Genomic DNA, 22,087 nt, shown 5'->3' with positions numbered 1-22,087 from the left:
CTTCTTTCCTTCACATGCACAGCAGAAACCCTGGTGTGAGTCATGTCCATTTAAATATGGAAGCACATCATAAAACCTAATGGAGAGTCCAAGAGGTGAGCTTTTATGTGGTTAAAACTCAGAGAGAGGTCAAGGTTGTTTGGTTTAAACATGGGGGGTCATTCTGCACATGAAGGTGGTCCTCGAAACCTTTGGGAAGCCCTGTTTGCTCAGGGCGAGAGCCCAGCGCAGTGTCCCGCGGAGTTCCTGGCGCTCCTGACGGCGCTGTGACTCCCTGGGAACCACAGCCTTGAGGAGGGGTCCCAACCAGCAGCAGGAGTGGGAGCTGGGGCTGTGCTGATGACGGGGTTTGGGGTTTGCAGCTCGCTCACGGCGAGGCCAGAGGAGCTTGGCATCCACCTGTCAAACCGACATGTTTGATGGGCCAGCCAGGAGGAGGAGGAGTGTTAACAACTCATTTGTCCATGTTAAACCACTTTTTTGTTTTATGGACTTGGAAATGATTTTTGGTGACCATTTATTACTACTTTACTGTTTGGTTTATTGTGGCTAAGCTCACAATGAAGCAAACCTCCTGCTCAGGACTGGCACAAAGATAATTTGTGGTTTGATCTCTGAAGTCTTTTGCCCGATATACATTTTCTTGAGCCAAAATCAGGCATCTGCAGCCCATCTGGGGTCAGACAGTCCCTGCCCTTCTCTGGGACAGTCTTGTTCCAGTGACTATCCCAGCCATGGGCTTGAGTGAGTCCCAGCCTGGGGAAGCAAGGACAGGATCTGCCCCTCTGCTGCTGCAGGAGACCAGCTCAGAGCTTCAGGCTCCTCCTTGCTGTTCCCATGGACAGGGATGATTTTGAACTGTAAGGAAACAAGTAATTCAGGGTTATTAACCCTGGGTTATATAAATGTGGATGCTCAGTATAGCAAATATGGTATCCAGCTCTCTCTTCAGCTCAGTCTGGGCTGTGGCAGGCACCAGAGCTGATCTATCTCATGCCCTCAAACACCTGCTCTGACCAGTGGCTGCAGATTTAGGATGCAATTAAAATAATGACAGCCAGGGGCAAAGTCCCTGACAGCTTAGAGGCATTAAACACTTAGGGTCTGCTCTGTGGTCCTCCTACCCCGTCTTGTTTCCATTGCCATAACAACATCTCCGTTTACTGCCAGTGTCCCTGCTCATCTAATGCTAGTGTGATGACTGTCTTGACTAACATAAGCCCCTTCCTCAGCTGTCTTTTGAATTTTCCACTCTTTAATCCCCAGTTGTCAAGTTGGCACTGGATTGGCTGCTGGAGCCTGCACAGTCACCTCTGAGAGGAAGAGGAGGGGATGGTCGGTGCTCAGGGCTCTCCCTCTGCCCCTGGGCTCTGCCCCAGTACTGCATGGCCACGGGGGTCAGTGCAGTGGGGGTTTGGTGTGGGACCAGCCTTTGAACAGAACCAAGGAGCAGTGGTTGGGAACCAGTCAGCATATCCTGACCCTGGAGGATGGGATGGGCAGAGGCTGGACACCTGCTCTTCTCCAGGGATCCTGGGGATGCTCTTCACACCTCCTGCTCCTCTTCTGCAGACCCGAGGGACTGACAATACCCACATCTTACACCATCCTGCTCTGTATCCCCAGAGCTGTGCCAGCTGCTCCCCTGGCGCACAGCGAGCCGGGGTGTTCTGTGCTCTGGCCAATCTGGGGCTTCTCCTCCACTGAAGACGTTGAAGTGCTTGGGAGAAGGTGCAATTTCATTTAACGTTCTCTGCCCTGTCTCTTGCTGCTTCCTGCCAAGAAACTGTCAGTTCCAGCCCAGCTTCCCGTTTGCTTGTTCTCTGCCATACCATGAAGTCTGGGCTCAGTTTGGAGCTCCTATAGCTGCAGGAAAACAAATCCATCCTGCCCTCGCAGCCCAGGGCTGTGCCTGACCTTTCCAGGGCCCTGAGTTTGCTCCTCCACTACTCCTTCTCTGCCATCCTTGCCCCTGCTTGCTGCCAAGAGGCAGAGAAAGTGGGATCTCATGCTAATAAGCAGTCCTGGCCGAGGTCTTGTTTGAACACTGTCAGAAATAGCCCCTGTCCTGCCTTTTGCTTTGCCAAACCTGAGAGAAGTAGACAAGAGTCTGTGGAACTGCTTTTAGAGCCAGGCTTGTGCAGCAAGGAGAGAGGCAGCAGGCCACTGACAGCAAATCCCTGTCACCATCTCCCCTGCTCTTTTTTCACTTCCAGGTACAAGCTCTGCTAGTCCTTCCAAGGGGTTTCCATGCAGGTCTGGCAGAGACGCTGCCATATGTTTTTCATTTTGATAACTCCCCTATGGTGTCTGTTATCACCCAAGTCTCTATTAAGATTTATTCCTGTTATTGTAGCAGTCATTTTCCCCCAGTACATGTGCATTGTATTTGGAGAGAGTCATAACCACTTTCCACATCCAACAGATGCTGTAGTCAGAGCGACTCCTGCTTCCAGTTACCAGACCTTTCTGCTAATATGGGATTTCACCAATAACCACAAGTGCTGTTCGCTCCCCAAGATTTCTACACTGTCGTTTCTTGACTGTGTTAGTGGCAAAACACCGCCCAGAGCTGCAGTCCCTCGCAAAGCAAAGGTTTTCTTGGCTTTGCTCTTCATCCACTTTCCCGTTCAAAGCAGTGCGAGACTCCTGCTCCCAAAGGCTGAGCAAGAACGAGGGCACACAGACCTGGGGTGGGCAGTGCTGTTGTGAGAGGGGGAAATGGCTGGTTCCCCTTGCTCGTAGGATTTGTTGAGGACAGGCTGGGGAAGGGGATGGGTTTGTTGGATCTGGTGTATGGAATTAAGAAGAGGCTGAGCCCTCGGAAGGGGATGGATGCAGTCAGGAGGGGTCGAGTTTCACTGGCATGGGTTTGGTAGCGCCCCAGCACAGCTCTGCCTCTTGGCAGGAGGGTATGAAAGATCCGTCCCTGCTTCCCAGGACCGGCAGCAGCCATGGCCCCAAGGCTGTTTTGCTCTGGTCCTTGCCTCAGGCAGCAGCACCACTTGGGCTCCCTCAGCGAGGCAGCCTGGCCTGCAGCATCCACAGACCCTTCCAATTTGCCCCTCTTTCATCCCGTGGCAGTTTGTTCAGCTCCTGCAGAGGAAAGGAGCTCCAAATGCTTTCCGGGCCTAATAATATCCATCAAAGCGTTTCCAGGGCTGAGGCGAGGATATCCACTGCAGCACGCAGAGCAGGAAACGCGCTCGGCTTCTCCAAAGCTGCCTCTTCCAACCAGAGCAAACCACAGGATCACGGGAGGACAAGAGCGCTGCGCTCGTGGCTTTGTTTGCCCCAGAAGGAATTGATTTGATGAGAAAGGAAATTGGCTTTCTTTAATCTGTCCTTGTGCTGATTCCGCAGAGGAAGGCGTGAGCGCTGGCGGTTCCTGAGCCTGAACCACCCCTCGGTGCCAGGCGGGCCGTGCTATTTGCGGGGAGGGCGCTGTTCTCCAGGCCCTGGGAAGTGCCCAAGGATCTGTGAGCTGTGCCTGGGGGAGGAGGACATCCCTCGCCCTGGGGCCAGTGGTCCCACAGGGACAGTGGCCAGCACAGCTCAGGCCCCGGGTGTGTCGTGGGTCCCCTTCCATGTGCTTTCTCAAGTGATGGGGTCCCACTACTGCCTTCACCATGCCGGGTTTTCTCCAGCAAAAGCTGTGAGAAGGAAACAGCTGTGCTGCTCCTCACCGGGGAGCCGGACTGTGCACCTTCACACCTCTTTGCCACGCCCTGTCTCTGGCCCAGCAGGACAAGAGGAGGATGTTCCTCATGCCTCAGCCCTGTGTGTGAATACAGGTTAGATTTGAACAGCCTTTTCCATTTAAAGTATTATTTGATAAAATCACAAGAAATGTAAAAATTCCTTGGGAATGTGGATTCCTGAATGGTTCCAGGCTGGCGCTTCAGCTAGAAAGAGGGAAATGGAATTAATGAGTAGGAAGAACAAAAACTAACTACAGAGTCAGAGAAGAGCTAGAAATGGTGCAGTGTTACTTTGTACAACAAAGCCTATAATAAATAACTTACACAAAACCTAAGCCAAGATTATCCTGGATCCCTTTCAGTGCCAAACAGCTCTCCGAAGGTGACTAAACATCATCACTGTTGTTTGCCTGGAAGGACGCTGAGATGCAACCAGTAAAGGGATTTAGATGTGCCAAGCAGTCCTGGGCACCCCATGTTGAACTTGTTTGAGGCATCACAGGGGCAGGACTGGGAGCTCTGAGACTTGCTCTGCTCTGCTTCATCGTGCTTGTTTAGCAACACACCATTGCCCTTCTCAGGGCTTGTGTGAGGATTGCAAAGCCAGTTCTAAGGGCTTCCTGGCAGCTGGTGAGGTCCTTGCCCCTTCCTGTCTGTCAGATGCCTGTCAAGAGGTGCCAGGACTCTGCAGGCAGGAGCCCAGGGGGTGCAGGGCATGCCCAGTTGGTCTCTGTGCCTGCAGTGCCTGCCTGCTCCAGCAGCCTGGAGCAGAGACAATCCACCTGTGCCCTGCACCCGCAGCGGGATGTCTGCCTGGCTGATGGGGTGCTGGGAGCAGGAGTCAGCAATGGCCTGAAATCCTCAAAATCCTTCTGCCTGGGGAGCGGGATGTGCTGTCAGTAATACTGGTGTGGCTCTGCAGGCAGACAGAAAGGACCACCTGTCCTGCCTCACCTGCCCCACCACAATGCTCTAAGAAGGGGTGAGCACAAGGAGATAAATGGAGCTGAGAACAGCCCACACGTTACAAAATCCCCTGAAAACAGGCACAACCACAGGGGAGTAAAGTGACAAGGAGCAAAAGGAGCAAGGGGAAGAGAAAGGAGCAAAGCGGGCTGGCAGAAGTACCACTGCTTCTTTTCAGGCAAACATGGGCTCCAGGAAGGGTCTTGGGCTTATCTCAGGTCTGCTCTCAGAGACTGCACTCTCCCTTATGACTTCACCATGTGCGAGCTGCCCTCGGTGACAGTGCAGAGCCCGCTGCCTCTCAGCTGGACATGTTCCAGAGGGTACAGCTCCAGCATTGATGCAAGAAGAAAAATCTCCATGGTGTAGCCAGTTTTTATGCTGGATTGGATTTGGAGAAGCAGCTGAAGCATGGCTGAAGCATCCATTCCTTATGGCACTTGGGTTAAGTGTGAAACACACCCAAAGAAACACCCAGCAATGCAGGGAGAAGATTTATGCCAGTGGGAGCCTCCCATTGGCGTGCTGAGCTCCACGGTTTGTTGTTTGCGTTCATTTGTTTGTGCTACCACACTGTGTTGTGTTAGTGATTAACGTGTATCATCATCTGCCACACCAAACCCCACAAAAACATCTGAGGTCCACAAGTGATGTTAATCTGTTCTTTGCTGTGACAGGAGACAAGGTGGGACGAGGACTGTCCAGGGTATTTTACTGGCTTAACAGAAAAGGGGAAAAGTTCTTGCAAGGAAAAAAATTCCTTACAGGACAGTCCACAGCAACTGCAGAGAGGGAGCTCTGGGGAACCCACATCCCCTGACAGTGACTGAGCTCCGTAGTGACCCCCCTGCAAGGACGGTGCTCATCTCACTGCAGCCTCTTGCTGGGTGGAGCCGACCGGGCTCCCTGGTGTGGAAGGGAACCCGCACACAGACAACCTGCACGGCGCCTGCGTGGGCCAGGCCTCAGTGACTGCATCCCAACGGGAACCGGGCTGCCTTTAGCCAAAATAAATGTCTGCACAGGATGCTGCTGCAGCACTGAGCGAACATAAACCCTCGGTGCAACAACCACAGCCGGATCATGGAGAATGCCTGACCTTCCCTCTAGCGACGCTGCTGCAAGTGGATGGCTTGGAATCAACTCTCGCTCCACAGGAAGGATCTAACAAGAACAGTGAGGCAGCTGCTCTCCCTACAGATGCAGCACAGCAGCAGTGTCCTCCTGTGCTCTGTGTGATTTCTCACCCCCCTTCCCCAGATGTGTGTTGCGACAAGGAAATACACTTCAACTAAGCCTCTTTTGGCACCTCAGTACTCGAGGGTGGTGTGGAGGGGGTGGGAGGGGCCTTCTTTCAGACTAAAAGTGCCTCATTCCCCTGTAGCTGCAGCCCCATTTCCCTGCACTCAGGGAGCACAGGCAGCTTCCCCCTCCGGAGCCGGGGTGCACGAGAGGAAAGGGCCAGCACGAGGGATGGGCACTAATTCGTTCATACTTTAGTGGTAGGTTGTGTGTCAGCCCCAGGCAGCACAGCAGCACCCCCAGACAGAGCCTTCTGACAGCACTGATGAACATTAATGAGCACAGTGAGTGACAGAGTGACTGGTTTCAGGGGTAACTCCTGGTGCACTCAAAACCAGAAGAGCTCAGGTGCTCTCCTGGAGGAGATACAGGCAATGACCCCAACAGTGAGGTCTCCTTGCCCAGGCCACCCTGGAGCTCTGTGTTCTGGGGCTGGGCAAGGGTCCCAAAAACTTTACAGCCCCAAATCGTGGGCTACACAGAGCAGCTGTACTGCAGGAGAGCATGGATATCTCACTGTCTCACTGGAGAAGCACGAGCAGTTGTCAGGGTGGGGGCCGGGGCAGGGGGAAATAAAAGTAAAAAAGAGGGGGAAAGGGAGAAACCCCGCCGGCTGTGTGCTGGGGGAGAGTGGCTGACAGTTTTATTTCTGAGAATTTCCCCGTGCGTGATCTCTACATTGGGATCTGCAGGGAAGTGACCCCATAAAAGCAGCCCAAAATCCCCATGGCAAATAACATGGAGCCAAGGCTGGCAAGCAGGAGCCGGTGGGAGGTATGGGGAGTGCGAGGGGTGCGGGAGCCCAGCCCCATTCCCCTGGGCCCTGTGGAGCCCCACGGGCTCCCTGCCGTGCCCACCCACAGGGTCAGGCAGCCCAGGGAACCCTGCAAGCCTCAACTATTAGCAAAAAACTATGTTGTTCATGAGGATTGAGCTGATTATAAAGTAATTATTTTTTATTGGATTCTTTCTTTCTCGGGATGTTTATCACACTTCTTTTTCTTTCCTTCGTTCATTCTTTCTTTGTCATTTGATCTTTTTCTCATTCTCTCTTTTGCTCTTTCTCTCTTCTTCTCTTCCTCTTCTCTTCTCTTCTCTTCTCTTCTCTTCTCTTCTCTTCTCTTCTCTTCTCTTCTCTTCTCTTCTCTTCTCTTCTCTTCTCTTCTCTTCTCTTCTCTTCTCTTCTCTTCTCTTCTCTTCTCTTCTCTCTTCCTCTTCCACTTCCTTTTCCTCTTCTTCTCCATCTTCTCCTCCCTCTCACGCTGGGGCCGGCGGAGCCCACCCCGCAGCCCTGCGGTGCCGGGACGCGGCGGTGCCGGCGGGGCAGGAGCGGCTCCCGGCGCGGTCTCAGGTGCCCGAGCCGCGCACCTGCGGCGCTGCCGCCGGCCCGGGCGGCCTCGGCCCCGCTGGGCACCCTCGGCCCCGGCAACGCGGCGAGCGGCGGTGCAGCCGGGCCCGGCCCCGACCGCTCCGGCTGCGGCAGAGCGGCTGCAGCGCGGGCTCGCCCTGCCAGGCTTTTCGTTCGCCTGTCCTTATGGCTCTGGCCGTCTTTCCGATGTCTTTTTCTTTTCTCTCTTCTTTTCTTTTCTTTATTTTATTTTTCCTTTTCTTATTTTCCTTTCTTTTATTTTCTTTTTTTCTTTTCTCTTTTCATTCCCTTTCCTTTTCCCTTTTTCTTTCTTTCTTTTTTTCTATTTTTTCCTAATCGACTTTTTTTCTTTGTTTCTTTCTTTCTTTCCTTTCTTTCCTTTCCTTCTTTCGTCTGTCTTGTCCTAGTTTCTGTGTTACTGTCTTTCTCTGAGACCTGATTCACACACAAATTTGATTTTTTAATTTGTTAAATAGATTCGTTAGTTTCGGTTCAAACATCAGTTGCAAAATAATGCTGATAATCGCCGTAGTTAGAGTAATAAGGAGGATGACTGTAATTATAAGAACAGTACTCATCAATAACGGTCTTTAGGCCAGAAAATCCCTGGTTTTCCCAGGACCCGCGGGAACTTCAAGCTTTTTTCACCTGCCGAGATCTTCCCCGCCTCTTCTTTATTTCCACCCTTACAACGAATCCGTAAATGTCCGCGGCTCCCGTTAGTTGAACCCCTACGAATCAGCCTTGTTTCTGCAGCAGCATCGCCCCAGCGAGGCAGCGCCGGGCTTTTCCGCGCTGCCCGGGCGGGGCCGCGGGGTTCCCCCTCCCGGGCCGCCCCTGGAGCCCGCCCGAGGCTCCTTCGCTGGGCTGTCTGCGCGGGAGCGTGCGGGGACACCGCGCGTGCGGCTGTGTGCGGGGACTGCGCATCGCTGCCCTTGTCCCCGAGAGTTCTTTGCTGCCCCGCGGCCCAGCGGGCAGCGGGGCTGCCGTGCCAAGCCGAGCCGGGCCGTGCGGGGCCGCCCCGCTCCCCGCAGAGCCTGCGCCCCCCGCAGCCCGGGCTCGCCGGGGGCCCGCCGGGGTACAGAGCTTGGGGGCGGGAGGGACGGCGGGGCCGGGCAAGGGCCGGGGGAGCGGGCAGAGAGGAGGGATCGCGGGAGGAGAGATGCTGGCGGAGGGGTGAGTGGAAGGGCGGACGGAGGGAAGGCGGCGAGCCGTGGGGCGCAGGGAGAGCCCCTCGGGAGCGCGGTGCACCTGCAGCACAGCCTGGGCCCGGGGTGCGCGGGCGAGCCCGTGGCTCGGTGCGGGCACGGCCCAGGCACCGGTGCGGAGCGCGGCTGTCCGTGCCCGGGAGCACCGGGCCGGGCCCGTGCGGAGCGGTGCGGACGGGGACACCCCTGCGAGGGAGACGAGGGCAGCAGCCAGCGGTGTCCGCCCCCGCCTCGCCTCAAAGGTCTGGGGGATTGCGGCGTGTTAGGCCCAAACAGGGGAGGGGGCTGCGGGGGGCGGGAGCGTCGTCGGGGCCGGGAAGGTGGTGGAGCGGCGGGGACGCGGCGATGTTCGGCTCCGGGGCCGCCCCGGGACTTGGGGGCTGCCGTCGTGGGGGACGCGCGAGTCGCTGCCACGCGTTGCTTCACGCGGTGCCGCCACGGCCTTTTGGGCCGCCGGGCTGGAGCGTTTCGGAGCGAAGCAGATGCGTGGCCGCGGAGGATGAGGGGAAAGGGGGAGAGGTGTCCCTGCCCTTCTCTCCCATCGAGCTTTTGGTGTTTTCGCACCGTGGAGATGTTTCTGGCGAAGAGGCGGCAGGACGATCCCGACCTCTCCTTCCACCTGCTCGGGCAAGGTGTGAGCTGCGAGGAGCAGAACGTCGGGGCTCGATCCAAACACACGGCCCGGCCCCTGGACGAGAGCAGAGCCGGGGCAGAGCAGTATGGCTCACGGCGCGGTTAGCAACCCCTCATGCAGAGTGCTTTGCAGCGCTCCGGCCAGCGGAGCGGTCGGGGAACGGGACAGGCGTTCGCGGGCCGGGCGAGGCGCCTGTTAAACGGGGCCTCTGGGTTTAGGTCCTTTTTGGGGGTGCAGGAAAGCAGACGACCCTGCTCCGCTCTTTCGGGTGTGTTCTGTCGCTGCGGGGTCCCCGTCGCGGGGTAGCCGGGACTGGTTCTCTCCTCCATCGTCTCAGCTCCGCCCGGCGACGCTCACGCGTGTTGGAACCCCGCGCGGGCTGCGAGGCCGGGCACGGGATGTGGGAACGGGGCGGCAGGGTGTTCTCTCAGGGATCTGGGGTTTCGGGGCTGCAGCCCTGCGCTTTGATGGGTACCCGCTCCGCTACCGCCTGGGGGGACAACGATTCCTAACGGGTCCCCTGTTCCCGGTAGACACCACTCAACCCCGGCCCTGCCGGCCAGGTGGACAGGCCGAGGGGCCGGTCCGCGCCCGGGCTTTCCCCGACGTGGCGCCTCTTACAGCTGGAGCTTTACGTAAGGAGTAGGGAAGGAGAAAGGGATAAACGTGGGAAACGGTGAGGGCAATCAAGGAATGGACAGCAACCCCGAGCTCTACGACTCTGCTGGGGCGTTGGATTCGTGTCTTTTCTTAATTTCCAGGGCAGAAATTTTCTTTGTTTCTGGGGTAGAGGCTGTCCAGAGCCGGGCACACCTCGGGGAAGGGGATCGCATCAGCCCCTGAGTTCCCGGAGGCGGCTTGGTTCGCACCCGTGGCTCCTCGTTTTCCTCCGGTATTGCCCCGGGGTGCCCAAACGAAATCCCTTCCCTTCCCCCTTGTATTGCTGCCAGGTGAGCAGCGCGGGTCAGCACCGGGACACTCTTCTCCGTGCCGTGTCCCTGAGCTCGGGACAGAAGCTGCCCCGGCCGGGAACGGCGCTGCCAGCAGCAGCGGCAAGGAAACAAAACACCGATCGTGTCACGCTCTGCCCTTATGCCGTTAGCTGCAGGAACATATGCTCAAATATGTAAGAGTAGTCTAGATTTTTCTCTGCAAATATTTTTACCACATCCAAAGATAATATTTCAACAGAAGAATCAAGCCCCGCAGGCTACAGACAGGGCAGCTATATATAACCCGCTTGCTCACTGCGGCTCTCCGCGCATCGCTCGGGTTATGCAACCCCCATCGCGGTGGTAGCCACCGGCGCGCCCCACGGCTCCGCCCGCCCCGTCGGGGCATTTCCCCGGCACCTCGGTGCAGCCACCCGCCCGGACCGACCGGCACCGGGGCTCGGACCGGGACTGGTGCTGGTACCGGGGCCGGGCCGGGCCCGGCGGGGCGGACGCGTCGCCTTGCCCCGCGCCGATGCAGAGGAAGGGCCCGGGGGACGCCGCTGCGCTCCGAGGGGCCAGTACCGGGTGGTGAGTAGCGCCTCGCCCTCACCGGGGCAGGGACGGGAACCGGGGCGGGCCCTGGCCCAGACGGGCCGTGCAGGTGCTGCCGACGGAGCGAGCTCTCAGGCCGGGCTGGGCAGGAGCTCGCCTGCCGCCCAGCTCGTTGTTTTCCGTTTTCTCCGCTTTTTTTTTGCTCGAACGCCGACGGGTGTTTTGAGGGTTTAGTGTCCCGGGGCTGGGGGATCTCATCCCACTCCGGCGAAGCGGCCGGCGGTCCCTGCGCCCTCCGAGCACCCCGACGTGCCCAAACCCCGCCTGCTGCGGCGGCTCGGACTGCGAGTCCCCGAGGCCACCGAGTTCTCGGGGCCGCTCGCAGCCCCGCGGTGGATGCGAGCTGGAGGAAGGGAGCAATCCCTTCTCTCGGTGCCGGACATCCGCAGCGTGACGCCGGGCTCGGCTCGGCTCGACTCGGCTCTTCCCTTCCCGTCGGCCGGCTCCCGGAGCCGTGATTGACACCGCCGGCCCCTCCGCCCGCCCCGCAGCACATCCCATCCCTCCCCGGCGGCCGCTCGCCGTGCCCGGGAGGCGGGGAAGGGCCTCCCCAGCCCTTTGACACCGTCTCGGCAGGAGTTTCACTTCGCTTTCGCCGCCGCCGCCACTTCTGCAGGCAAACACCCCCGGCTTCCATGTGACGCCTCCCAGCCACTGAATGGGGGAAAGCGCCTATAAGGGAGACTCTTTCCCTACGTGCAGGAGAAAAGGAGAGACGGGGAGGCAGAAGCAGGAGGTGGTGGTTGGGGGGAAGGGAAGAGAGAAAATAAATTAATAAATCGCAGGGAACGAACTTGGGGGGAGAGAAATTGAGACCCCGGGAAAGAAATTTATTTGTTGCCCCCCGGTCCCCTCTCGCCGACAGAGTTCGGTCCGCCGTTGCGGTGCTCGGCGCTGGCTACAAAGGGCCCAGGGGAAATTTCTTGCTCCCTAACGCCCTTCCCGGGGGGGAAACAGAGAGTTTGGGTTGTTTCGGTGTTGGATTTTTTTTTTAAGTTTCCCTTCCTCCCCCCCCCGTCTGGAAGGAGGGGGGTCTCATTCGCACCTCCCTGGATGGTGCCGTAGAAAGGAGGGGAGTGAGGAGGTGGGAGGGGGGGCTCGTGGTGGGAGGCTGCCGCGGCTGCTGCTCCTGCATTGGTGTCTCCCCTATGGACGAAAACAGCCCTCTGTCTCCCAAGGCAAATGCTTTCAGTATCGCCTCTCTGATTTCAGTCGCCGCCGCCGCCGAGCAAGCAGGGAAGGGAGCGCTGGAGGAGCGGCGGGGCGGCCGCAGCGCGCCCGCCCGCCCCGGCTACCGCCCGCAGAAGATGCACTTCAGCACCGTCACCAGGGACATGGAAGGTGAGCGCCGCGCTCGGCCCCGCAGGGCTGCGGGGACGGCACCGCCGGCCACCGCGTGTCGGAGGGTTTTCGGGCGGCCCGGGCCGGCAGCCGTGCCGGGGGCAGCGCACGGGACGCGGCCTGCCCGCGGGGCCGCTCGGAACAGGCTTTGCCGCTCGCCCCCGGCGCGCCTGGCCCCTGCAGTCCTCCTTGGAGAATTGGGCTCTGCCCGTGGCCCGGTGGCAGCTTTCGACGGCTCCGCCGCTGGGACCCGCGTCTTCTCGGAGGTGCTGGAGCATCCTCCGACAGCGCCGGCCGTGCCCGGGGCAGCGGCAGGCCGGGGCTCGGCTCCCGACGGCTCTGCAGACCCTGTGTGGCCCGGGGGCTGTTTGGGAAATAACGCAAGAGACCCCTGGGACCTCGAGGAGCCTTTCAGCATCGGAGGGGATCCGAAGGAGCCGGCCGTTCCCCGGGGCGGCCTGTCAAGCGCCGCAGGCCGCGCTCGGGCCGAGGGCTGTGCGGCCGGGGCTGTCCCGGCGCTCCTCGGCGGGGGCCCGGAGCTTTGCTCTGGTCCCGATCTGCTCCCCCTCTCTCGCCGGGGGATGGAAGGAATGGGGGATTGCCAAACCAGATCCGCCTTCCCCTGTCAGTCGCGGCCCCGCAGCCCCAGAGCAAGGGATGTTACCTGCAGCAGTGTAGCTACACGGAAATAAGAACCAGTTTCTTTCTTTGAGTTCCCCCACTCCTCTTCCCCCCCCTTTTTTTTTTTTGGATGGGGGGTGACGAAGGGAGTTTGCTTTGTCCCAAATGGCATGTAGCGACGGAGGCCTACGGAGATAGATAGCACGGGCTTTGCACCGCCGCGGCTCTTGGCAGATCTCTTGGGTTTGCAAAGGAAAAAAAAAATAGAAGAAAAAAAGGGGAAAAAAAAAAAAAAAGCCGAGGCAGGCAGGCAGCGGGAGCAGCGAGCTCCCCGCCTGCCCCGGGGGGAGCGAGGCTGGGGCCAAGCAAAGCGGAAAGGGGGAGGCGCCCCGCTGGGCTGGGCGCGGGGCAGGAGAGGAGGCGGAGGGCACCCCGCGGAGCCGGCGCGGAGGCGGGGGCCGCGCGGAGCGGCGCGGAGCTGGGGGAAAGCGGGAGCCGGAGCGGAGCCCTGACCGCCTGTTTTTGGAATGATTTCAGCTATCTCCAGCCCCTGGCTCACCCAGCTGTCCCATTTTTGCGATGTTGCAGCTTTCACGGCCAACAGCCTGAGCAGCCTGAACGCCTCCGGGGGGTACCACCTCTCCCCCTCCCCGGGGGACCCGTACGGACAGCATGAGCCGCCGCACTACGAGCCCTGCACGGCTCAGCAGCACCCGCACCCGCCGCCCCAGCACGGCTATCCCTTCGGCGGGGCGGCGGCCGGGACCAACCCGCCGCCCCCAGGCCCCGAGCAGCCCGAGGGCGCCGGGGGAGCCGCCGCGGGGCCGGCCGCCGTCTCGGGCTGCTCCGCGGGGGCGGCCGCCGCGGCCAAGGCGCCGGTGAAGAAGAACCCGAAGGTGGCCAACGTGAGCGTCCAGCTGGAGATGAAGGCGCTGTGGGACGAGTTCAACCAGCTGGGCACCGAGATGATCGTCACCAAGGCAGGCAGGTCAGTGCGGAGCTCCCGAGCGGCCCCGGCTCTCCAGCCGCTCCCTCCGGACCCGGGCGCTCAGGCCAGCCGGAGTCAGGCAGAGTCCGGCCGCGGGTGGTTGAATTCGCAGTTTTGGGGAAAACTGAGGCTGCCAAAGGGCGAGTCGCGGAGCGGCCCGGCCCAGCCGGTGGCCGTCATTTGATTCTGGCGCTCCTCTCGAGACGGACTCTGCCGGCTCTTGCGGCCCGAAGGCCTCGGGTGCTGCGGGCAGAACGCGCGGGTGCTGCGGGCTGGCGGCGAAGGCGCGCGGAGGACGGCGGGCAGGGCACTGGGTTTCACCCCTGCTGGAAGGGGCTCTGTGCCCCTCCGGGCGCCTTCGGCTGCCGGTGACCCCACACGGGACTTCGATCCGCGTTTACGGACGACGGTGTGTGCTCCTGGGGAAAAGACAAAACGAACACTCAAACGGTGCAGTACCTGCTAAACGCATGTTTTAGGACGGGTAGATATTTTCCTTCCGGCGGGGACGCGAACAGACCCTAATTCTGCACCTTAAACCGTGTTCCAAGGCTGTTGCATTTCCCGATTATCGAGTAACGAGCCCGCTCTTCTCGGCCCTGCTCCGGCCGCCGCGGCGCGGTGCCGGGGCCAGGACCCCGCTCCCGGCCAGGGAACAAAGGAAGCGGCTGATGCGATCGCGTTAGAAACGAGCAAAACATGTGGGGGGAAGAGGAGCCCCGATTACGATTGTTAATTATTGCGTTTAATGGAGATCCCCGGGAAGCGCCGCGGCTGCGGCGGTTCGGGCAGAGCTGCGGAGCCTTCCCCGCCAGGCTCCGGGCAGAGCTGCCTTCGGGGCGAGCGAGCGCATTGTCCGGGCTCTGAGTCTTCCCCCGTTTAAAACGATCCAGAGGGGAGAGAGAAAAGAAAACCAAACAAATTAAGGAATCCCCCGGTGCTTGCTCCCGGTTGTGCCCGGGGCTGGCTGCGGCGGGATGGCCGGGGGCGCGGGTCTGTCTCTGCTCCGAACGGCCCGGTAGGAGCGGCGGGCTCTCCCGCCAGCGATTTTGGGGATCCCGAAAGTGCAAAAAAAGAAACCTATTTACATGTGTGCAGTTGTTTTGGTTTGTTTGGGGGGGGGGGTTTGGTTTGGGGTTTTGTTTTGTTTTTTTGGGTTTGGTGTTTTGTTTTTGTTTTTTTGTGTTTTTTTTTTTATTTATTTTTATTTTATTGTTTTTGTTTGTTTTTTGTTTTTTTAATTTGCAATTGATTAAAACGAAACAATCCCCGCGGTGCCCGGTGCAAAAGCAGCCGGTGCCGCGCTGCGGGACCCCGGGCGGGATTTCCCGCAGACGGAGCCTGCCCCGGCGCCTGCTCGCGTAGCTCGCTGTCTCCGGCCGCGGCCCCTGAGCCCGGCGCCGGGCTCGGCGTTGCTTTCCTTAGCGGAAAAGGTCGTTCAGACTCCAGGCAGAGGCTCTCTGCAAACAGGAGCTCTTCGATCTGGCTTTCTTCGCTCTCCCAGAACAGCGGAAGGATTGCAAATACCCCACTTCAAAAGGGCTCGAAAATTAACCAACTCGATTTGATCAGGGACTTTTTCCCTACCTTTCTTCTCTTATTTTATGGCACCGTCGAATCTCCAGACAGGCGAATAAAAACAGGAGAAAGGAGAGAAAACCGGCAGGAAAAGGCTGAGGGAAAGGCGCTGCTAAGCCTCTTCTCTCCCAGCGTCTCTGGGCTGACCCTGCTGTTTGTCTAGATGGGTCTTATCATCTCAGGTTGTTTGTTTTAAAACTAAGTTTTAAAACAAGAAACACCGGAACTGGAGCTAATGGGGGCTTTTACACGTTTAAAAATAATAATAACAGAGGGAGCGACTGGAAACGTCCTCCAGAGTTTGCTAAAAAGTTACAGGGAGGGAGACGCAGCCGCCCGATCCTGATGCAGCCCGGTAGTGCCGGGCCCGAACTGGAAGAGCTGCGCTGCCCCATCGTCCTGCCAGGCGGCCTTTCCTCCGCAGGGAGCAGCGGCACATAACCAAAAAAAAAAAACCGGGAAGACGCACAGCAGGTCCTGCCGTGCGCCTCGAGAATGGGCCGAGGGGGACTCTCGGTGTCCGGGTTTGATCGGGTTGTTTGTTCAGGGGGTGTTGGGAATTTGGTTTTTCAACGGCTGCAAATCCCCTTCCCGAAATACTGCCCGCCATCACTCGCTTGATTTCCTACTCGGTAAAACAAAACCGAAGCCATAAGGAGCCCCGACGCCAGGACACATCTTCGGCGTGTCCCACCGGGGAGCCGCGGGCCGGGCCCTGTCCCCGGTGTGTGCAGACGGAGGAGGGAGAGACGGGCGGGCCGGCCCGGCCCCTTCCCATAGCCCACTGCAGACCGCATTTGTTCCGCAGCCCCTCGAAGGAATCGTGCCCTCCCTGAGCGTGGGATCCGTGTCCCGGCTTAGCCTGGGGTCCCCGGGGGCCTGCGCACAGCACAACGGGGAGGGGCAGCCCCGGGCCCCGACCTGCCCTGCCCGGGAGCCCTGGGCTCCTTCCCGCTCCTCTTTCCCCCCGCAAAGGTGCAGGAACAGGGCGCCCGACAGGGCTCTCGCAACGAAGTGGAGCCGGGACGGGATTTTCTGGGAGATCCCCGTTGCCCTCTAGTCCTTGCCCGTCGAGGGGGAGCGTTCGCTCCTCCGTGCTGCGGGAGGTCTCCCGCTGGCCCCAGGGGCCACGCTGCTGCTGTAACCGCTGCTTTCAAACGGGTGCGGTTTGGGGGGTACAGAGACTGCACCTCGTGTCGTTCGCAGGAGTTTCTAAATGTGCCCCCAAGGGCTGCCCGGGACTCCCGAGGCTCTGTTCCCGGCTCGGGTGTGGGTCTGCGGACAGGGTAATGCTTTGCATCTGCGTCCAGTCAGGTCAGCTGAAAGGATGGGGAAATCACGGGGAAGAAATTCTTTTCACTTGGGTCTCCCCATCGCAAAGGCGGAGGAGGTACTTTTTTCTCCCGGTCTCTGTGTTCCACCACGGCGGGGCATTGCAGGTGTCCGACACGAACGGTCCTGGAGCCGGCGGGAGAGGCAGGACCGCTCCGGCTCGCCCTGCGGGATGCTGCCGAGGGCTGGGGAACACGGCAGCCCCTCTCCTCACGCTGCCCGGGCGCATCTACCTCTTCCTCCGGCCGGCAGTATTTGCGAGGGGCGCAGGGGAGGGGAAGGGTACCCGCTCCGGCCCCTCAGGGCTCTCCGCTGCTCCTCAGCTGAGCACTTCTCTCTCTCCTCTCTGTGCCAGGCGCATGTTCCCCACCTTCCAGGTGAAGATATTTGGCATGGACCCTATGGCTGACTACATGCTCCTCATGGACTTCGTCCCCGTAGACGACAAGCGATACCGGCAAGTAACACCCCGCGCGCCCCGCGGTCCTCGGCGCTGTGGGGATGGTGGGTCGCTGCCCGACCCCTGCCCCTGCCCTCCGGGACACGTGTCTGTGCGAGACGAGGAGGAGACGCGGGATGCGGCTGCCCTGGGGTCTCTTTCACACCTTTGCAACGAGTCTGGGGCCGGGAGCGGCTGCGCGGACCCCCAGGCCCCCCTGGGCCTTCACACAAGACCCGCGGGTGGCCGAGGCCGGACCAGCGCGGGCAGAAGGGCAGGTTTCCGCAGGGAGCAGGGCAGGAGCTGCCTTGTCCTGCCCAGAAAAGCTTTCCTTGTCGCACTGCTACACGCCTCCACCCAGCAAGCACACCTTACGCTTTGGTAAAAATCCTCCCGGTGCTCCTTGAGTGCTGTAGCCTCTCAGCGGGGGTCCCCGGGCTCTGCCATGCCCTCTTGGGAGCCTACTGGGTGCTTGGGTGAAGAGAGTGGGTTTTGTGCTCCAGAAAGGCATTGGCCACCCGAGCCACAAAACCCTGCCCTTGTTTTCAGCGGCAGCGTAGGAAGGCCTTGGAAATTGGCGACTCACAGGGCAGCGATGTGGTCTGGTTTGAAACCCCTTTAATTTTTAAGACAGTGAAAGAAGGCACATTATGTATTTACCTTCAGATCAGGACGCCGAGCAGGCAGCCCGCATAGGAATCGCAGGGTCCAATATATAAATATTTAGACAGATATCCAAATTCTCAGGGCGTCCTAGAAATGTTTGCTTGTCAAGGGAAGTGGGATATATAACATCCAATTGAGTATATCTTTAAAAAGTAATGTTTCTGCTCAAGTCCAATGGTGTCTAATTCCCCCTGTGCAAACACTGGCTTTTAAAGTAAACACGTGTATAGAAGATTGGTTTCTCTGTTTTAAATGTTACTCTTGAATATGTACTTTGAAAGAATGAAACAAGGCTGCTAAATTCTGGACCTGCTATTAATCTACACACAACTTTCCACTCTTCACTTAAAGCCAGAACGTTACTGTATAGAGGGCTCTCTTTCACCCTTTTTTTGGAGGAAGGGAGAGCTTCTGTGGCTTCTCTCCCAGATCTACACGGGTAGCTATAAATTTCCTCTATCCTGCAGATTTCTCTCACGCTAGTTCCATCGGCGACCTGATAAAATATTATCTCTGCCCTGCAGCAAGTCTGGCTGCGGAGAAGAGCTCTTTCCTCCCGTAGCCGTAGAAAGCGGGAGTGATGGGGAGGCGCCGCTTCCCCCTCGCCGGGCCGGGGGGACCGTCCCGGGCAGGGTCCTGCGGGGCGGCGGGTGCTGCAGGCGCGGGGGGGAGCACCCCGGGCCGCGGCTGAGGGTGCCTTCCCCTCCCGCAGGTACGCCTTCCACAGCTCCTCCTGGCTGGTGGCCGGCAAAGCCGACCCTGCCACCCCCGGCAGGGTCCATTACCACCCGGACTCCCCGGCCAAAGGGGCGCAGTGGATGAAGCAGATCGTTTCCTTCGATAAGCTCAAACTGACCAACAATTTGCTGGACGACAACGGCCACGTAAGTGTTCCCGGGAGAAGGTGTTCAACACGGGCTGCAGCGGGGGGAACTCGCCGCGCCGTGACCCCCATGGGGGGACCTCGCCCGCGCCCCTCGCCAGGGCCCCGCACCCCGATCCTGCCCCAGCGCCGCAGCTGCCCCGGGCAGGGGAGCCGGCAGGGCCGGGGCTGCGCTCTCCTCTCTCCATGCTCCGCCTGGATCAGTTATTGTCTCCTTGCTCGTTTTATCATTCAGATCATTTTGAACTCCATGCACAGATACCAGCCGCGTTTTCACGTGGTCTACGTGGACCCCCGGAAAGACAGCGAGAAATACGCGGAGGAGAATTTCAAAACCTTTGTCTTCGAGGAGACGCGCTTCACAGCCGTGACCGCCTACCAGAACCACCGGGTGAGGCAGCAGCGGAGGCGGGGGCAACCGAAAGCGGGGTTGGAGTCGCCCCGCGGGTACCGCGGATGCGCTGGAAGCCGGGCTGCGGGTGTCCGGGGGGTATCTGGGGGTACTCCCGCCTCCTCCTCCCCGTCTGCTAAACCCATTCCGGGGCAGCGCCACGAGCCCGATGGCCGGGGAGCTGTGCAGAGCTGCCTCTCTGCACGCCGAGGAAGCGACGTGGGCTCCAGCCCCATCGCCAGCTTCTCCCTGCCCGGGGGACCTCGTTACCTATGTAAACCCGAGACTGGGGCTAGTGGGGAAACTACAGGCTTCCCGCTGCGAAATGTCACTTACAATTTGTTTGGAAAAATTTGTGATTTTACTGCTCTAAGCTCACAGCTGTCTGTTCCCCCCCAGAATACATTTATATGTTAAAAATGAAACAAAACATCCCCACCCCAGTCTGATGCGGATTTCTAGGCAGCAGTTAATCCAATTGCTTCCTTAAATCGCACCAGTATGATGTAAAGAGCAGGAATCCCAGTGGCGAGTGCAAATACGATTTCTAGCGGGGGCTTTTCGGCGCTGCTCGAGCCGCCTGGCTCCGCGCTGATGCCGCCCGGGCCGGGTGGGTCCCGGAGCTGTCCCCGAGCAGCCGGCAGCAGTGCCACCCTCTGCAGTGGCTCCGAGCAAACCGACCCGAGGTCTCCTGGGGATGCTGCGGTCGGGCTGCACCTCGACCCGGAGAGGCGGCAAGGCCAGAGCAAGGCTGTGCCTTTAAGGGGCTGCAGAGTCCTCCCTGGCTGGCATTTTCCTGATGGCTCCGGACAGCTGCTCTTTCTCTCCTGCTTTCTATCAGTTTGACCTCTAAGGCTGGAACTGTCACTGAGGGGCTTAAAGTTTGTTTTTCAACCCATTCCGGAAACTCACAATCACATACTTTATCCATGGATTTGCTTAAATATAGAAAATGTCCTGCCTTCTCCCCGGCGAATTAAATAAATACATAAGTATGATTTATCCAGTGATTTGTCTTAGCTGCTCCAGTGGTGACCCATATAATGTGCCATTTTCTTACAAGTGCATTTACTCAGCTTTTGCAGCCTACTCAGTCTGCCTCTCCCTTCACCTTGAACTCATATTAGGTAGCATATTAGCCCTTATTTTCTAATAGAGAAAACACATTTGTGCTGTGGCCGAGCACGTCCCAGCTCCACCGGCCAGCTGGACCCTCTCTGTTACAGCAGGCGCTGCTGAGTCCCCAAGCCTAATCAGGGACACGCGCTCTGTCTGACCAGGGAGCCCCATGTGCCACTGAGACATTTTCCCATTTCTCCTTACAGATCACACAGCTGAAGATCGCCAGCAACCCTTTTGCCAAAGGATTCAGAGACTGCGACCCTGAGGACTGGTAAGGCTGTGCCTTTATTGACTATGACTACACCCCATTCTCGTCCCATTTCATGTGCACCTGCCCAGCTTACATTTACACAAAGCCTGCTTGGAGTTTAGGGGGCACTGCGTGGGGCCCCATTTGCCAGCTGCAGCTCACAGCAGCAATGCTCCAAGTGTTTTTTCCATTGGACCACTGGCTCTGTGTCACTTCTCCATTTCTTCTTCCAGGCCCAGGAACCACAGGCCAGGGGCTCTTCCTCTCATGAGTGCTTTTGCCAGATCCCGGAATCCAGTCTCTTCCCCGGCCCACCAGAATGGGACAGAGAAAGGTGAGAGCTCCCACTGGCCAGGCCAGCCCAGCACCTGGGCCCTGCTGGCCTGCACAGCCCCCACATGCGTGTTTGGGGTGCACAGCCCCACTGCTAACCAGCTTTGCACTATCACCCGTTTTTTGAACAAAAATAGCCACTGTCGTAGTCTAATTAATTCTTGCTCAGACTACAACACTCCATGTTGTTGTACTTCAGCAACTTTGCTGCTTTAAAAACCACCACCCTTTGCCTTTGGCGTCCCCTTTTCGACTTTTGGGCAACCCTCGGCTTTTCAGGCAGGGATGCAGTGCTGGCCACGGGCTCCCCCTCGCATTGCCCTTTTAATGCGCCTCGGCAGCACGTTCAGGGCCGACCCGCTCCATTCAGGAGCTGCAGTCAGGTCGAACAGCACCTCTGCCCATTGACTGCTTTTCCATTACCCAGAGCAAACAACTGGAAAGACAACCGAATGCCTTTCTTCCAAAACACACTCCGGGCCTGCAAAATAAAGGGAAGTCTGTATTTATTTAGTGTTACACAATGGCAAAAAATGTCAGGCGTGCACCAGCTTGTCAGTCAATTCAGCTCCATTTATCGCAGTCAGAAGGTCCCGTCCCGCCAGCCCCGCTCGCAGCGCCGCTGTTCCCCCGCTCCTCTCCCCCGTGTGCCGGGATGCTGACGGTGTGTCCCCCGCAGATGCTGCCGAGAGCCGGCGGGACTTCGAGCGGGAGGCGGGCGGGACGGGGCTGCACCAGGCGGAGGCCGCGCACCAGCAGCTCATGTCCCGCGTGCTCAGCCCCGCGCTGCCCGGCGGCCCCGCCGGGCTGGTGCCGCTGTCGGGGCCGGGGGGCGGCCGGCCCAGCCCTCCGCACCACGAACTGCGCCTGGAGCCCGCCGCGTCCGAGCCGCTGCACCACCACCCCTACAAGTACCCGGCGGCCGCCTACGACCACTACCTGGGCGCCAAGAGCCGGCCCGCGCCCTACCCCCTGCCCGGCATCCGCGGGCACGGCTACCACCACCACCACCACCACCACCACATGAACGCCGCGGCCGCCAACATGTACTCGCCGGCCGGGGCGCCCGCGGGCTACGAGTACGGACCGCGGTAACGGGGCCGGGGAGCGGCCCCGACAACGGCCCCGGGGAACAGACCCCGGGAACCGCCCCGGGGAACGGCCCCGGGGAACGGGCCCCGGGAACCGACCCGGGAACCGACCCGGGAACCGACCCCGGGAACGAGCCCCGACAACGGCCCTGGGGAACGGACCCGACGGCACCACGGACACTGCACCCTGCCCTCGCCTCCCGCCCCTCCGGTCACCTGATAGGCCAGCGCCACCTGATTGACAGCTGGAGCGCCCAATCGGCGGCAGCCGGGCTCACGCGGGCCGTGAGGGACCGGGGCCGCCATCGCGGGCCGTGAGGGCGGC

General features: G+C 59.4%; 1 protein-coding gene across 1 annotated transcript; it reads left to right on the top strand.

Moving 5' to 3' along the window:
• The first annotated feature begins 12,019 nt into the window (after window positions 1-12,019).
• Window positions 12,020-21,954, top strand: TBX1 (T-box transcription factor 1). Its single transcript, XM_050318519.1, has 8 exons — window positions 12,020-12,068; window positions 13,227-13,677; window positions 16,943-17,044; window positions 18,405-18,576; window positions 18,811-18,966; window positions 20,292-20,359; window positions 20,572-20,672; window positions 21,351-21,954. Exons 1-8 carry the CDS (start codon window positions 12,035-12,037, stop codon window positions 21,764-21,766), a joined length of 1,500 nt encoding a protein of 499 aa, XP_050174476.1. The 5' UTR covers window positions 12,020-12,034; the 3' UTR covers window positions 21,767-21,954.
• Window positions 21,955-22,087: the final 133 nt, after the last annotated feature.

The sequence above is a fragment of the Myiozetetes cayanensis genome, unplaced genomic scaffold (assembly GCF_022539395.1).
Source record: "Myiozetetes cayanensis isolate MyiCay16 unplaced genomic scaffold, myiCay2020 scf21, whole genome shotgun sequence".
Taxonomy (NCBI): domain Eukaryota; kingdom Metazoa; phylum Chordata; class Aves; order Passeriformes; family Tyrannidae; genus Myiozetetes; species Myiozetetes cayanensis.
Note: the sequence above shows the minus strand (reverse complement) of the source record. Positions and strands in the feature narration are given on the sequence as shown.

What these genes read in the sequence shown, in the direction of transcription:
- TBX1 (XM_050318519.1), top strand. Translation starts at nt 12,035, where the DNA reads ATGCACTTCAGCACCGTCACCAGGGACATGGAAG. An exon ending in ATCGTCACCAAGGCAGGCAG is followed by an intron (nt 13,678 to 16,942) that starts GTCAGTGCGGAG and finishes TCTCTGTGCCAG; the next exon opens with GCGCATGTTCCCCACCTTCC. An exon ending in GACTGCGACCCTGAGGACTG is followed by an intron (nt 20,360 to 20,571) that starts GTAAGGCTGTGC and finishes TTCTTCTTCCAG; the next exon opens with GCCCAGGAACCACAGGCCAG.